General features: G+C 34.5%; 1 protein-coding gene across 2 annotated transcripts; it reads right to left on the bottom strand.

Annotated features, from left to right (window-relative positions):
- Nucleotides 1,267-16,666, bottom strand: LOC18608512. Of its 2 annotated transcripts, XM_018115743.1 has the most exons (25): nucleotides 16,444-16,666; nucleotides 15,272-15,880; nucleotides 15,043-15,167; nucleotides 14,828-14,922; nucleotides 14,501-14,734; nucleotides 13,675-13,765; nucleotides 12,527-12,578; nucleotides 11,788-11,853; nucleotides 9,304-9,461; nucleotides 8,499-8,569; nucleotides 7,496-7,690; nucleotides 7,251-7,289; nucleotides 6,315-6,422; nucleotides 6,124-6,213; nucleotides 5,860-5,935; nucleotides 5,291-5,387; nucleotides 5,102-5,171; nucleotides 4,837-5,013; nucleotides 4,631-4,753; nucleotides 3,958-4,041; nucleotides 3,137-3,321; nucleotides 2,889-3,027; nucleotides 2,709-2,768; nucleotides 2,313-2,384; nucleotides 1,267-1,831 (listed from the first exon to the last, which is right to left on the bottom strand). In XM_018115743.1, the coding sequence occupies exons 2-25, from the start codon at nucleotides 15,853-15,855 to the stop codon at nucleotides 1,724-1,726; spliced, it is 3,099 nt and encodes a 1,032-aa protein (XP_017971232.1). In that variant the 5' UTR covers nucleotides 15,856-15,880; nucleotides 16,444-16,666; the 3' UTR covers nucleotides 1,267-1,723. The 2 variants fall into 2 exon arrangements, with proteins under 2 accessions (XP_017971232.1, XP_007043314.2); XM_007043252.2 differs by lacking the exon at nucleotides 11,788-11,853.

Below are 17,670 nucleotides of genomic sequence, written 5' to 3'. Positions count from 1 at the left end.
GGGATTGCAGAGAATTATCGAGGTGAGGTGAGCGTGCACCAGCTCAGACTTGGTTGTAAGCTTTTTCAGGATGCCTGCCCTCTGTCATTTTCCTCATACAAAGTCTAATCGGAATGTTTCCTTCATCTGGGGTGAAAATTGCCTTCCAAAACAATTATATATATCCTTCTACATTATTTAACAGTTATTCCTAAAGGGACATGCCCCCCCCATGGCACCCAATATCTTCTTTAGAGACCACCCCCCTTTTTTTTAACTTTGTTAATAATAAATAATTATCTATCTATATTTTTTTTATTTGATATTTTGTTGGTTTTTTTGGTAGATTATTATTAAATATATTCAGTTTATTTTAGAAATTTTTATTTGGGTTTTTTTTTATATATATTTGTAAGTGTTAAGTTTGTTAGTCTTTAGTTGTTATAGGTCCATTGGGCCTTCATTTTCACAAGAGTAAGTTTTCTGTCAATTTTTATAGTAAATTAGGGTTGGATCTTTGCTTTTTTTTTACATATTAAAATTTGCATTTATTTTGGAGTTCTTATAGTTAGTATTTTATTAAAGTTCGATTTGATTGTTGAATTAACAAAATTTATTGTATTGATGGACTCCCTAGTCTTGATTTTTATGGTCATTAAATTGGTGTACAATGAGTATTGGAATTTTTTTTTCTTATATTTGAAATTTATATTTGTTTGGAGTTCTTGTATTTGGTATTTTTACAAGTTTAATAATATTTGTTGAATAAAAAAATTGATGTATTGATAAAAAGTTGGTGAAAATTAAGTTATTAAATTGCAATACGGGTTGATGTATGTGGAACATTTTTCAATTTTAGGTGTTAAATCAGAAGAAAAGAAATATCATCTTGATTAAATAGTGTTATGAGTTAATGCAGTGTTGTTGTTAGGTTTATGATTTATTATTGTTTAATTATTCTGGTTATGAATGATAGAGATATCAAACATTGTCTAAATGAATTAAGTTTATAATTGTTTTCAGATATGATTTTCAAACATTTCGTGTACATACTACAAACATGAAACGCATTCAAATATCAAACGTAGAAGATAGATAATCAAATGTGTCATGATCCATAATTCTATAGCTGTAATTTTATTGATGTAAAAAAATTGACCCACCCATGCACAATAAAGGTCGAACACTTATAATAATAATAATAATAATAATTACGGCCACCATAGTTGCTAATACTAATAGTAATTCTTTTATAATGCATGTAAAAGGAAAACAGAAATTCCCAAATTATGATTTTAAGACAAGGGGGGTGATTCTTTGGCCCTCTCTTTTCTGATTGATTACTAGAATTTGACTGAACAACCTTGTTAGTTCAAATCATATAACTTACAGTATGGCGAATTCTTGCTCCTTCAAATTTAAATAACATAAAAGGAAGAGCCCAGCTTTAACAAGTATAATAATTAAAATTTTATAATATTTCCATGCTAGCAAGAATCATACACATGGGGTTACTAAGCCTGTGAGCCTAGGTAAAATTATTCTATAGGATCTGCAACATACCCCCTCATGTCCATTGCCCACCTAAGTTAAATGACACTACACATAGGCCTCGCAGACATTATGCCAAAGGCCTTCTCTCTCACCCGCTCAACCGGATGAAAAAGAGAGATATCCTCTAATGGATGCACTGCCACAGTGCCACGGTATAAAGAATTAAATCATTAAATCTGCAAAATTTGTTTCAGAAACCAAAAGGTGACTTCCTTCTGCTTCCACCTTCTCCATACTGTTCGTTCCATTTTCTCAGCTCATTCATGCTTGTAGCATCATAAGCAACAGATGGACCCACCTGTTACAAGAGAATCATGCATCAACTTTACGGATCAGACGGAATTACAAGAACAATTTGCTAGAAAAGATCGTCATGTTAACAGAATAACTGCAACTATCTTGTAAGAAAAGAGTTGGGTCTCATCAGACAGCTTATATGTGGGCAAGTTAACCACTGGAGATAATAAACAAGGGATCAACAACAGTAAGGATTCTTCAGCCACCAAAAAACAAACCCAGAAAAAACCTGAACACACCTCATCAGACAGGTCAAAATGGTTAAGAACATTGCTTTACTCGGGAAAGTTGACAATTTGGAATGAAACTCAAAGAGTGAATCAGTAGGATCATTAATCTCTACTCTTTACTGAAGAACTGTCATATATTGTGTTCAACTGCGGAAATTGATTATGGCTTTAGGCCATACAACTTACAAGTACAGTTTCGCATTTCATATTAAAGAAGGGAACAGAATCAAAATAAATGTATTAATACACTACCTTAGCTTTTGACTGGATGAAGTCATCCACATTAAGGGGCCTTAATAATGCAGCTGCATCATTTTTGCCACCCTGGAAATTAAGTGACAAAATATCAACACAAGGGTCAAATAGTACAATTTTATTTTCTACATAGCAAATAAACCATTTGTATTTAACATACGCAGCACTTATGTAACTAAAGGGACTTAAAAGGATCTCTCATAAAACATAGTGCAGAAAGAATAGTGTTCAGTTTCTAAGGGAATGCTATAAAAGATGGTTAAAAAAAACGCAGGAGGTGCATAAGAAAGATTAAGAGATATTATCCAAATCAAAAGAAAAGCATAAGCATAAAAGCAGACTATTAGCCTACAAAGCACCATCACTACATCATTTAAGTGCACAAACAGGTACCTTCTTTTCTTCTTCTAGAAGTTCTTGCACTGGCCTGTATGCTGCAGCTATACATAGGTTCTGCAATTCAAATTATTAAGAAATATGAGTAGGATATTCAACACTTCAAAGGACTAAAAACAGTGTTTGAAGGCTGAGCAGGCTATTCAACATTTCAACTGACTAAAAACAGTGCTCTACCTTCAGATCACTGCCAGAATACCCCTCAGTAGCATTTGCAAGTTCGTCCAATGAGAAGTTGGGTCCTAAATTCTCTTGTGCAAGAAATATTTTCAGTATCTTCTTACGGTTTCCAGCATCTGGTAGGTCAACATATACCCTAAATTGCCACCCAACATGACTCCATAAGCAATACTGGATACTACCATTACCTTTAGCAAATAAGAAAGAGGAACTTGCATGCAGAACCTCATGAATATCAGATATACCTTCTTGGTAAGCGGCGAATAACAGCATCATCAAGATCAAATGGCCTATTTGTGGCCCCAAGGATGAGAATTCTTTGGCTATCTTTTGACCTTAATCCATCCCAAGCTGCCATGAACTCATTTCTCATTCTCCTAGTTGCTTCATGCTCAAAAGAACCACCACGAGCACCCAGCAAACTATCAACCTGTTATGCAAAATTCATTCCCAAAAATTTATCCAAACATCATGGAAAATGGTTCAAAAATCTAAGAAAAATTAAATTTAACTTGAAAGCCCTAACATGGTATTCATGTGTATGCATCCAAAAAAACCTCTTAAAAGCCCTAAAATGGTACTCGTGTATATGCATCCAAAAAACGAAAAGGCACATTGTTCATGTTATAACTTGTGAAGTATTACATGTTGCAAGAAATAATTGACAACATGGTATTTCACTAGGATTTTCGTGAGGCTCATTCAGTGGGCCTCTTTCAATCAATACCTTCCCATGAGGTTTATTCTCCTTAGAAAATTTTTACAATTTTTCACAAGAATTTTTATGCCTCATATATCTTATAGGATGGAGTGTGTCATTGTTTCTTTCTTCATTTATTTTCTTTCTGCCATTTATTTTATACGATAGAGGACCTCACAGCAATTGTGCCATTTGTGAAAAGAAAGAATACTGGTTCTCTCTTTAGAAAAAAAAAAGTTCATATTAGGAATGAAAATCTTCATTTCAGATTCAGCTCATCCAACCATTGAGTCTGTCTGGAAACAGTAGTAAGAATAATGTTTGGGACACCTTAATTCTAAACAAATTTTTGCAAGAGGAACTTACCTCGTCAACAAATATAATGACCGGTGCCAGCTTGCTAGCAAAGGAGAAGAGGGCCTTGGTAAGCTTTTCAGCATCTCCAAACCACTGTGAAGAAGGAAAACGTAATATCAGAATTGTAATTATTTTCAATGCAAACAGAAACAAATAAACTTCACAATAAAAGAGACTTTCCTTCTTCCTCTTCTATCTTTGTAATCTTCATTTTTATTCTTCCTTTTTACGGCCATAATGTATAAAGTTAGCAAATAGATGGTTTGTCCGATTGACATCCCACCATAGGTAGTATCATTACTCTAAACAGAACAAACACATCATCATTTATCCCTAAACTTTCAATCTTAATATCAAACTATAATTAAGCAATTCAACATAAAAAATTATAAAAAAGAAAATGAAGATATAGAATAAGAGTATAAAGAAGAGACATTGAGACTAAACAAAGTGAGAACACCAGATATCCTACAAATAAAAATTGCACCGCCTAGCATAAAAACCAAGAAAATGTTCATCTAGTTTCAATCACAGAATTATTATTGACTTGGAAACATAAAATTGATGAAAACAGGTAAACTATAATGCTGCAAAACACAGTGCCAGACAACAAATGCAGGGTCTACAAATTGAAACGGGTAATAAATATAACTGAGATGATAACATTAAGTTTTCTGCATACCTTCGATGTAAGAGTTGAACCAGTTATGCTGATAAAGTTTGCTCCTGCTTCTGTTGCCAGTGCCTTAGCAAGAAGGGTTTTCCCAGTTCCAGGAGGACCAAAAAGTAATATCCCTTTGCAAGGCTGAAAAAGCTTCACAAAATCACATACAGAGAACTTATCTGATCTCCATTAAAATCAACAGAAAAAAAAAACTGGTCAAATACCCTCAACAAATTTCCATGAGAAAAAAGTTCTGGCCTCCTCATTGGAAGAATGACAAGTTCATTCAATGCTTTCTTCACATCTTCAAGAGCACCTATATCATCAAATTTGACACCAACTTCACCAGGTGGTACCACTGCTGAAACAAAGTTGCTTTCATAGTCATCCTTTGCAAGGTTCTACAAAATTTACATGAAGTAAACTCAGCATTGATGTCACATTCAAGTTTCACTATCTCTTTATAAACAATGGGAATGAAATTCATGCCTTCAAGTTTTGTGCAGGCTTTCGAGATATTGTTTCTTGCTCCTTCAACCTCAAAACTGCAATTTCAACACTTCACATGAAAGGAAGAGCAGTAAAAATCATGTGGTGGAAGCCTTTCACATATACAGGGCATACGTTCACATGGTCACTCACATGCATGCACAAATTTATCCGTTTATAGAGACATACCTTTCACGAGGCAGACATAATCTTTCCCCTCTTATGGAAGGAAGTGTGCAAGATGATAAGTAATGGTTTTTAGCCCAGCCAACAACCTTCTCAGCTTCTGCCAACAAAATTTGGAGGGGAAATCAGTACCAAACTGATTTATAATACAAGAAAAAAGAATCAATCTCATTTGCTATAGACAACAAAGTGGTATAACAGTAATCCAGCACAAGTCAACCCAAAATTGTACCAGCATATAGAATAGTGAAATTTTCTGCTTCTTAATTTTACATGGCCATAGCAATTACAGTTGATGGCATTTACCATTGCAACCACAAGGGCAAAGCTGGGAATGCCAACAATAAGCATCAGGTATCAACTGTTAAAATAAATCGACTCAGTTTTAGAGGTCAAATTGACTCGTACTACACCAAGACTTGACCAAATAACTTGGGCATACAAGAACATGGATAGTCAACATTCTTTATTATTTTTAGGTCAGGGAAAGAAAAGGAGAAAATCATAAATTAAATTTACAACAATTCGAAAAAAGTAAAAGATGCTGAAAGTAAATTCATTTCAATCCTTACTCCGCTTTGTCAGTATTACACCATCAGTATTTGCATGCAATAGGTCCAAACATGACTGCTCATTTTCTTCAAGAACCTGCAAGACAATTGCTTCAGCATTAAGATTCCCACAAGAAACAAAATGTTTCAATGATATTAACAGTAGCTCTTACATTCAGTTGTGTACATTCATTTGCACTCCACAACTGAAATCAAGTTCAATTCTTTTACACGTAAAATTGACTAGAAAAGCTGCCAACAATCCAATTGAAACTGACTGCATACCTTATGCAATTCATTTAGATTGCTTCTTGATATCACAATTCGCCGGTCCTCGTCAAGTTGTTTATTAAATATTCTAAGGAGATCTTCCTCCTGGAACAAATAGCAACAGATTTAAAGAGAGAGAGAGAGACAGAGACATTTTGATAACTAAGCATATTCTTAAGTTTCTTCCCTTTTGCCAAAGAAATTACCTTAGGAGGATGAATACACAAAACATTAGTGAAGAGCTTATATAGTTCATCATCATCCGACCTCTTGGTCACTTTAAGTCCCTCAGTAAGGCGCTTCAAAGGGAGAGGCTGCAAAATACAAGCAACTAATGTTAAAAGATTGCAGAGAGAGAGAGAGAGAGCTTGAATTCCAAGGAAATAAAGAGCCCACAACCACAAGGATAACAACGAAAACAGTTTACAAACTATAAATGTGAAAAGGCAAATACAAGAACCTCCTCTTTCAGATTTAAATAACACAAACAACACTTAGTTGATTCTTCAATAAACCCCTGCCCTAAGCGAAAGAAACAGTTTGCATGAGGAAAAATCATTCCTCAAGCCATAACCATGCCTACAGAGAACACATCCGAGGTGAAGACCTAGAGATTGTCAGATCCCTGCCTAACATTCTCCAGCAGCAAGGCGTTGAGCATTTAAATCACCAAGACATAGTTTTCTTGCAAGGATTCAAAGATTAGCAAAGGGGAAAAAAATAAAAAAGCTATGTGACGAGCACTTGAATCACCTAGACATAAGTTTTGTTGCAAGGAATTGAAGTTTAGTAACTTGTGAATTGATTGAGTTTGATTAAATAAAGGGAGAACAACCCTAACCAAGAATCAACAGAATGGCAAAATTCTAGAAGTGCAAAAATATTTCCCTCAAAACATGATAATATTATATTGCAGCAGTATTGCAGAAGCTTCTATTAGCAATATAATTACATCCTACAGAGAAATTAAAAAAACCTACTCATGTAAGTTAACAATAGTTAATAAATCTAAAAAACCAACCAAGATGAAACTTCAGGGTCAACACTTGAATAGAATAGAAAATTTTCAAAAATAAAAAAACACTTGAATAGAAAAATGCATTCCATGCCAAATGCATTACAATAAAGTTAGCAAGCATTACCAGTTTTGCAAGGCGACCAAAATTTGGGAGTATCATCGTCTGTTAAAGATTGTAGTAGCGATTAAAGACAGAAAATATGAAAAAAGTTTATGCTAATAATTAAAAAGTAAAAGTTTTAAATAAACACAAGCAACACTTATGAGCTGGAGTGTGCTTTTATGTGAGTGCATGCATTTTTTTGTTTGAATATGTTAAAATACAAACAAAATACAGAGAGCTTCAGATATTCAGCTCTCAAAACTTACAAATTTCTCTTTCTCCTTTGAGCCTGTTTCAACTTTGTTCTGCCCGCAAATCAAAACAACAGGACCAGATAAGTTGTCAAACATTTCACGAACCCTGCAGACAAACTCCTTACGATTTGACTTGGGAACCGCCCTAGACAACCATTGTGAAGAATCTTGAAAATATACAATAAGAGGTTGCATGGAATGCAAAACCTGAAAAGAAGGCCAAAGCATTCATTAAGGAGTTCCAGCTTAAGACTCAATTAATAGGTTAAGACACAGATTTACTTGTAGACTAGAAAACAACAGGAGCTTCAGATATTCAATATATGGTATTCTGGAAGCAGAAAGTGGTAGAATTCTTTAAGGTTGCTTTTGGGAACTTAACTTTGGATTTTTTATTTCAAATTTTTAGATTTCAAATCTTCATTTGAAATTCATGAATTTTACCTTTGCTTGGCTAAATTTAGGATTCAAAATTCAAAACTTCAAATTTTAAGAAGGGAGAGAACTTAAATTGGCTAGAATTTGACAAATTCCTACTTTAAAAAGTAATTTGAAATCCAAATTTGAACTTTTAAAAATTCCTAGTGTATTTACCTCAAAATCCAAATTCAGTTTTTTAAAAGCACTGCCAAAAAATGAATTTGAATTTTGAAATCCGAATCCCACTCACCAAATACAAGCTCCCAAACAGGTAATAAAGGAACACTAGCAGCCCAAAAGAATACAATAAGTATTATGGATAATGCCAAAGGCCCCTCCAGGACACAATCAGGTATTGAAGTTTACCTCATGCAGCCAAAAAGGTGGCAGTTTTGTTGGCTACCACACATTAGTTTTAACTTACTGGACGTATAAATACAACCTCTAAAACCAAGAATAATGGACTTTGGGGAAAACAGCAATAAAGAATTTGAAGCACTGATGTTATGGTAAAGTGATTTCTTTTCTTCACTTCAATCACTCATGTTATTAGATTCTACAGCAAAATGGCAGAACAACCTATCTGAAATTTTACCTCGCATAAAGCTTCCATGGCAATGTAGCAGTCCTCTGCCTGAGTATCACGATCATGCTCAATGTCCTTAACTGTTAACAAGTTGTTAGTTTGTTTAACTTTAGATGAACAACACCTTGCTGACACTAACAGAATCAGATTTGAATAAACGGAAAGCACATGCAAAAAAATAAAATAGATCATTACAAACCAAATACAATTCTCACATAATATAATATCTAACAAATATAGCCGAATATTTTAATATCTCAAAGGCAAAAAAAAGTTCATAGAAAATAAAGCATCACATGCAGAGGATATCAAGCCTAGACAAGAAGAAAAAATATCCCTTTCATACAACTAGCCAATAGAAAAGTTGAAAAATAGTTGTGGCATCTCAACAACTTACATAAAACATTTCCTAAGAAACTAAGGTCAATGAAAGAAAACATGCGAAATAATCGAATAGCTATTCCATCAGGCTGTATGATTTTCAAGAATATCTTGCCTACTTTAAACAATTCAATGCTTATCAACGATAAAAGAAAATATCAGTGCAAGCAGCACAATAATGTAAACATTCAAGTTAAGTTTGCTATAATCCAAAATTTCTTCTACCACAAACAGTAGATTTGGTTTAACAGATTCCGGTTGAGAACTTCAAAAGCTTCTTATTTTTAAACAAGCTCTTAGTAAACTGAGTTTTAGTAACAGGAAACACTGAGGCAAGAATAGCATTATGAAGACTCTTGGTAAATAGCAAGGACAAAAAGATAAATTAGATTGAAACCCGAAAATATAATCCCTAATGAAGTGAGATGTATACCATCTATCCAATAAACTGGTGGGCTTGTAGAATTCTTCGTGGATTTCTCATCCTTTTCTTCTTCTTTTGCTTTGTTATTGCTACTAATGTCCAAAATGACAGCAACTCTGTCTCCATCCACCTCATATACCTCCCCACGTTGACCACTAGCTAATGGTCTGCAGACATCACAGATTAGTTAAAATTTAGAACATTAAAAATAAAAATATATGGCTATAACTTGAAGCCTAAATCCTTCTAGAAAGAAGTTCAAGCTTCATTAGAACCTCAACTATCAATAGTTTTTTCTTTTAAAAAAAGAAAAGAACCCCAGGCTAGAATAAAGAACCATAAACACAGAAAATGCATTGCGGTTAGTACAATGACAATTCAAATGCTTGATAGCTAAAAGCAATTCCACAGAACTCTTGGTTTAAGATAATTTGCTACAAGGACCTCTGGACCTGAGTAAGATGTAAGTCACATTCAGATACTAATACAGGATAGTATCCAAATGGTTCTGGATAATTTGAAATCAGGAGTCACACACAATGCTGATCACATTAAGACATTAGTACCAGATATTCAATCATATTGTGTAGCCAAAGTAGAAATTTGAAACATCAAAATGGCACCTTCCTAAAAAGATTATTTTCCAAATATATGGGTACGTCCAGTTATCCATTCCTAAATTGCATTATTAGGAAATTCCCAACCTATTAATTAGTTTTCTTCTTTTCCAATAACATGCTTAAAACTTGAAACAGAAAAACAACCGTGCCATTTATAATCCACAATTGTCAGAAATACAGAATCTGTATCATCACATTCTACTCCTACCCTCAATAATTATCCACCTGTCTATTCTAGAAAATCCAAAGCATTCAAGATGTATGTAACCAGATTAAATGTCCCTGAAAGGGCTAACATTTCTAAAACCAGCGGGCATAACTGGATCTGCAAGTAATAAAGAAAAATAACAATCCCTTAACTCACTTGATCAAGTAAAAGAAAAAAAAAAGATTGGGAATGTATCAAAGAGGTTATTTGCATTTAAAAAATTCTCTCTCTCTCTCTCTCTCTCTCTCTCTCTCTCTCTCTCTCTCTCTCTCTCTCTCTCTCTCAATAATAATAATAATAATAATAATAAATAAGCAAAAGACTATTTTCTTATATGTAGCCAATAATATCTATTAAACAATTGGTATGTCATATGCTTAGAGAAAGAACACAAGGATTCCAACAAAAGAATGTCCACATTATAAGATTTTCCATGGAGATACTGTTTGCATAATCTTTTCCATTATAGTTGTTTCTCTAAAAGGGAAAAAAATGCGCAGCCACATTCTATTCCAAAACTTTTTGGAGTTCCCTTCTTCTAAAACCATGATCCATTTCCAAGCACAATGCAACTGTCAATGAATTCATTATACCTGTAACTGTTAAGACAGCCAAAACTAAGAAGCAAAGTCAACCTATCCAGTGCCGACACTAATATTACAATGACATAGATTGGTGGCTCTTCAGCTCTGCTTGGTAGGGAGGATAGGAAAATGGGAAGATAGAATATTGGTATAGGAGAAAGGTGAAAAGATAGAAAGCATGTTACTTTTACACACAGGTGAGCTTGGTAGGAAAGATAGAAAACTAGAGAATATAATTTTCCTTCTAATCTATTGCTTGGTAGAGTTGAAAAGTGGAAGAAAAGAAAATGAAAATCACATTATTTAACATTACAACCTCTGTAAGTGGAGATAAAAAGATAAAATCTAAAAAAGAGATGGATAGTCTTATAAATTTACAATACTTGACTCACACCTCTTTCATTTTCTCTCATCCAATCTTTATAAATTGGAATGATTTGTTTTTGTGAACAAGGAAAGGCCATTTCTCCTATTTCCTTTCCCTCATTTTTCTTCCTACCAAGCACTAGTGAAAATTATTTTCTTTCCAATTTTCCACCCACTTCCTTCCATCCTCCCACTTCTCCATCCTACCAGGCAAAACAGTAAAAACACAAGAATCTGAAGTTGGTAATTTGAACCCATCCTAACTAAGAAGGAATTCAGGAGAAAAAGGGAAGGAAAATGACCAGTAAGATGGGAAGCATATTGAACATTTGAAACCAGCATAGTTAACAACCATAGTTACTACTCGCGATAATTAAAAAAAAAAAGTACCACCACTGAAAGGACAAAATCAATTCCATGAATTCAAAATAACTGAACAAAAAGTAAAGTCAAAGGAAAGTATCACTGAAATCTTTCTAAGATTCTAATCTTATAAAAGGCTTAGATCTTTCTAGGTTAGCAAATTTTATCTACCCACCAAGAAAATTACTATGCAGCATTCACTCACGGAAGTAAATTTTGGAAGAAAAATAAGGAACCAATAGGGTCCTTAATGAAAATGAACCATCATTACAAAATGCATTTTCAAGAACACCTCAAGAATAATACGTTTGATAGTTCTTCTTCTTTACATCAGGACGACTTACCAACCCACCTGCCTCGAATACTTGTATAAACATTAGTTGGACCATCAGATGTTGGTATCTTCCCCAAAATGATCCTGTGATGTATATACATGTCAATATCATTTGAGGGTGAAGTCAAAGTTCATGGAGAGGATGAATTTAAGGGAGGGGGTTTCTATAAGGCAGACAACAGCTATGACCCTCCGAGCAGCATTGTTGTTACCAATCATTATATTCAACTATCTAGTAGCCCAAACCATTTGATTTCAACAAACAGAAACAGCCAACAGGTACCCCCTGATACTCCAAAGTGGAGAGTCCACAGTCTCAAAAATCTAGGGCGTTTAAAAAGAATAGTCAATAAGGCATCTCACCAGCAGATAGATGATAACTGGTCAGCAATCCTTCCTTCATTTGGAACCCATAATAAATGTTTGTACCAAAAGGAAAGCACAATAGAAATGATAAAAATAAACACCAAATTGACAAGAGATCCATCCCCAACATAATGACCTTCAAAAATACATAACTATGGCCACTGCATTTCTTCTTCTTTAACATTTCTATTAGAAGTTATAAAATGTCATAAAGTAAAATCACAGACAGGCATTAGACATTCATCATTTTCAATTCTTTAACAAATCAAACATTGTTAAAATGATACAATTTAGAGCAAATCAGAATCTTAAGTGAAATCACCATATAGAAGAACATGTTAAATATACCACAAACCAAAACAATATACAGGTAAACCAAAACATTTTTTACCTTCTGTCAGCTTCAATCTGCACATCAGGTCCAATATACTTCACCCGGTCCCCTGAAAGAGAACGAAAAATCAGTTGGAAGAAAAGGTAAAAAGAAAAAGTCTTCACAACCACTGCACTGACAAATCAAATTTTATTTCCATAGCAACACTGGAAGACAGTTGATGATACTTTCAAATCACTGTCCATCATCAAATTCTTTTTTTTTTTTTTTGGGGGGGAGGGGGGTTGCGGGCCTGCGGGGTGTGATAATACAACATTCATCTTTGCTTTATATTATCTCTCTCTTCTGATAAGTAATTTCCTTGGCAGATAAACTCACGTGCTCAAGCAAATTCNTTTTTTTTTTTTTTTTGGGGGGGGAGGGGGGTTGCGGGCCTGCGGGGTGTGATAATACAACATTCATCTTTGCTTTATATTATCTCTCTCTTCTGATAAGTAATTTCCTTGGCAGATAAACTCACGTGCTCAAGCAAATTCAACTCATGCACACCCCCCCCCCCCCCCAATCTACCTGTGAACATGCCACTAGGGTCTAACAACCTCAACATATTTTGCCACTTTTAACTTTCACAAACACCTTGTGTAGATAGAAGTGTGAGGGAGAATAAGCAACCAATTACCAAGAGCATTGCGTAATATATGCCAAAGGAAAAAGACAGTTTTTCAGTACAAAGCATCTCCTACATATCAAACCAATGAGTGAAGAAACCGCCAGAAAACATACCATTTCAAAAGTTTGAGTAATTAACAAAAGAATATCTGAATGCGTTAGCCTAGCAGCATTTAACATATCAGTGGCATGAATTTTATTTTATTTTTCTTGACTTTCCTGAGTGAAGGACTTACTGAAAACCAGACCATGGCATTCTACAAGTATTTTCTATTTTTAGCAACAAGTTTCCACAGTCAAAGACATACAACATCTACATAAAAATAAATTCAGAGGAAAACATAAAGGAAGAAGACGTAGAGAAAAAACTCATCTGACAGATAATTGTCCATGTTCTTGTTTAAATTAAATACAACAATGAGGAGGGGAAACTATACTAGCTATTAATGAATAGACATTTTAAAATGCGTAGAACTTCCAAATGAATGTATATTTAACAAACACGCTTCCATACATAGCCACCCGAAATTAGTTACCTTTCTTAAGCAGCCACTTGGATTTATCAGCAGATTCACCAGCCTCAGACTTTGAAGATTCAGAGGAACTCTCAGATTCTCCAGATACCCTCTGCCACAGATGTCATAACATAATCAGTAAGAGTTCAACCCCACTGTACAACAAGTTTGAGAGAACCCTTGAATACAAATGCACAAGAAATCAGGAATTCCGCATAAGACATAATAATAACACAAAAAACTGAGATTTAAACTAAGCTATCAAGAAGTTAACAGTACATAATCTATTGCTGATAAGATAATCCTATGCCACATACAACTTGTTCAAACTTAAAGAGCAAGAATCCTTTTCAACCCATTGCAGAACAGACACAAACATTCCTTCTTACTCCCCCACCACTTTCTGAGAATTTTCTGTCATGGGAACATTGCTCACAGTTTTCACTAACTACTATACTCCCATCTTTCAGTCACAGAATATTTCAGAAAGTACATAATACGTAGTTTTTTTCAGCTCTGCAGCCTCACCAACTACTTACTCTCATTTAACATGTCAAGAGAGATGAAATAAATGGACACAGAAAACTAAAAATAATGGTGAGAAAAATTCATTTACCCTGTTAAGGTATCATAAAACCACAAAAAATACCCTCATACTATATTAACAGCAAGAACCCCACCCAACTTTTAACTTTTAAGCCCATTACTCACTCTGAACACCTTCAGTTAAGACAATGATGCCCTTTCCTCCTAAGCATTTTTCTAATGAAAGTTTTCCTAAGAGGGTATGACAAAATATGTAAGTTACATTCTCAGCTCAAAGAACAACACCTCCATGAAAACATACCTTCTCAAACTCTTCAAGGTTGTAGGGGACAAGTTTCTTAAGGGCTGCTTCAGCAGTTGCCTGCACTTCATCCACATCACTACAGTCTGTTCTTGTCTCATTGCTGCTTGTCCAGTCTTCCTCATTACTTGCATCATTCTCATCCTCAATCTCTGACTCTGAAGTACACTCTACTGCAGATTCCAGGTTATCATCATCTGATTCAGACTCAGACGAGCAATCATCACCAAAATCCTAGAAGAAAAAAGAACATCTAAAAGACCCATTTTTGGAGCATAATTAAAAGGCAAAACAAAAGGTTGAATTTCCAAGTCATTCAACTCTTACATATGGAGCAAGAACACTGCTATCAAGCACCAAAAATGGCACTTGTAACTCTCGTGCTAGTGCCCTAACTAATCTCTCGCGATAAAGTTCAGTGCCTACAGATGGCAAGACTAAATTTATTAAAATGCACAATTTTTAAGTATTAAAGCGAAAGCATGGACACAAGAATACAAGGAAAAATATATTGAAGAAAAAAAATTATATCAGGTGCATACCTGGAACACTCTGAAGCAATATCCTCCCACTTGAAGATGCCAATCGAGCACCATAAGAAGTAGTTAAATTTTTATGTTTCAAATGGGAAGCAACACATTCAACCAAAATATTTTTGGTATTCTCACTGCAGAGAAGACAAAAAAAGAATCGTAGTAAATTAATAACTGCATAACAAGATAATCTAAAGGCAAAAAAGGAAAGTCAAGAAATACTGTGAATAATATTTACTGAATGTAATAGGGAAATGTTTCCCAAGAAACATGTATTTTCTCCCAAGGCACAATCCTGCGCAAGAACTCATTTTTAAACTTCTCACGTCTGGTCAAAAATGGTGATTCCTTCTTCTTACTCTCTATAGAAAGCTTTTCATTACTGAGCCATTCCTTTTGATCCTGTTCCCCAAGCTGAGCATGTGCATCACAAGGCTTCACATTCTCCCCGACCTTTTCCCGCCAAGTCTTTCCTTTATCAAAGTTAACCCCATCATTCACAGGTCTATAATTATCCTCACTAGCATTCCTTCCATCACCTTTGGAACTATACACACGTAACTGATGGTTACTAAAACATGGAGCAGACCTTCCATACAATCCCGTATATGTAAACGCAGAAGCACTACCTCGGGCATAAGATGAATCCGAAAGATTTTTTCTAATCAAACTACCATCCCGACAACCAGTCCCCACTGCATATGGGCCATTCAAAGATCGATAACAAGCATGATCCTGGAAATGTGGCCTAATTACATGTTTCCACTGTTGAAACACTAAACCCCATCTCTGGCTTCTACCCCATATTCTTCTAGCATACATTGTAACCAGCTGTTATTCTTAAAACCTGTGTTGCAAAGTGCGCTTCCATCAGTTCATATGGTTTGCAAGTAATACATTAACTACAAAAGATATATAGGGAAAGAGCGGTCATCTCAAAAGAAACACTATCAAAACAACATATTCTATCAAATTTCGAAACCATTCATTGCTTTTTTTCTCTTCAATGCAAGCCACTTCGTTTCCGTAAGAACTGGGGAAAGAAAAATGAAAATGTTTTCCGAAAAACATCCCCAAGAATTAACCAAAATCAAGAACCTCTTAAGTTGTGGGAAAATGGGCGTTTCGTGGAAAACTGAAACCGTCAGAGAAGTCGTTTCGTTAGGAAAATCCATTTTCCCAATCCAATGCTTGGAAAATGAACAAGTTAGCTTTTCAAACCTTAAGGAGAGGTTAAAGATTTTTCATTTCCTCTACTCTTTCGATACTTTCCCCGTAACCAAACGCACGAAGATGACCACAACTCCCAAAACAATAGTATAATTCTATCCAATGAAAAGCTAAATTAAATTTAAAAAAAAAAAAGAAGAAGAAAATGACCAAAGACACGCAAATAAATAAGCAACAAACCTCTTGCTAATGTTACCAAAGTTAAAGCGTTGTTTGTTGTTGAATGGTCATGTTAGGGAGCAACCGGCTTTCTCAGAAACAGAGAGAAGAAAGGGGGATTGGTAAAACGAGATATGCGAAGGAACGTGCGAGAAGAGCGTTTCGAGCAAAAGAGAGAAGCGGAGATAAGATCTGGTAAAGCGAGTGCAAGACAGCAGCAGCTCAAGTCATATGATGTCGTGTTTCTGTGTGTAGGTTTGGTAAGTGATTGTTTTTAAGTTGGTTTTAATAACGGGGCTAGGGTTTCTGGGCCAACAACGTAAACCGACTTCTCTCTTCTCCTGGTCACCGCCTTCTGTTGACTTTTAAGGCCCAAGATTTGTACTAAATCGGGCCCTCCTCTCGCTACGACCCGTTAATTGATTTCCTTTGATAAATTTTTTTAAAAAGTAAATATATTTATTTGAAACCAGGCCTAATAACTAATCCTAAATATAGTAAATGTATTTTTCGAATATTATTCAAAAATAAATAAATTTATAAAGACAAAACTGAAAATAACGTCAAAATTGTGTAACGTTTTAGAAGGTCTCATCATTGGTATAAATCGTTGGGCATGAGCTTGATGCCACTACGGTAGTTTAGTTCTTAATAAATTTAGTTATTACAACACATCCAAGGAAACACTTTGCTTTGTCATTCTTGTAAGCTAATTCAAGAAGACTGAATTATACAGATTCGTCATATCTTATGATATGAAAGGTTAACTATTATGCTGTTTATTTTGTTAACAGATGATATTTGCATAATGGTAACGACATAATGTTAGACTTATTATTACTTTAAAGAGTTATTTTAGAGAAAACATAATGTTATTCAGAAAATAATGAGAAAACAATTATAACATGTCAACAATAATGAAAATAACTCCAAAATTCACAAATTAATTTTACATAAATAGATAGTTAGAAGGTCTTTTTCTTACAAGTTCCCTCTTCAAGAATAAGTTTATCACACAATTAATGACCATTTATTGGAAAAACTCACTATTCTCAATGACCATGTAATGAGGTTTCGGTAAATTAATTAAAGCTTTTTTTGGAAGATTGTTTCACGTCATGTACAGTAAAGTATCTTCTTTGAGTAACTGCTTCTTTATACTTTATATATAGACCTTTGAGAATTGAATAACTGCTTATTCATTTTGACAGGACAAAATTTCCTGAGTAAAGATAAGATGAAGAAGTT

This window comes from Theobroma cacao, chromosome 2 (assembly GCF_000208745.1).
Source record: "Theobroma cacao cultivar B97-61/B2 chromosome 2, Criollo_cocoa_genome_V2, whole genome shotgun sequence".
NCBI lineage: Eukaryota > Viridiplantae > Streptophyta > Magnoliopsida > Malvales > Malvaceae > Theobroma > Theobroma cacao.
This window is presented reverse-complemented; position numbering and strand designations above follow the sequence as displayed.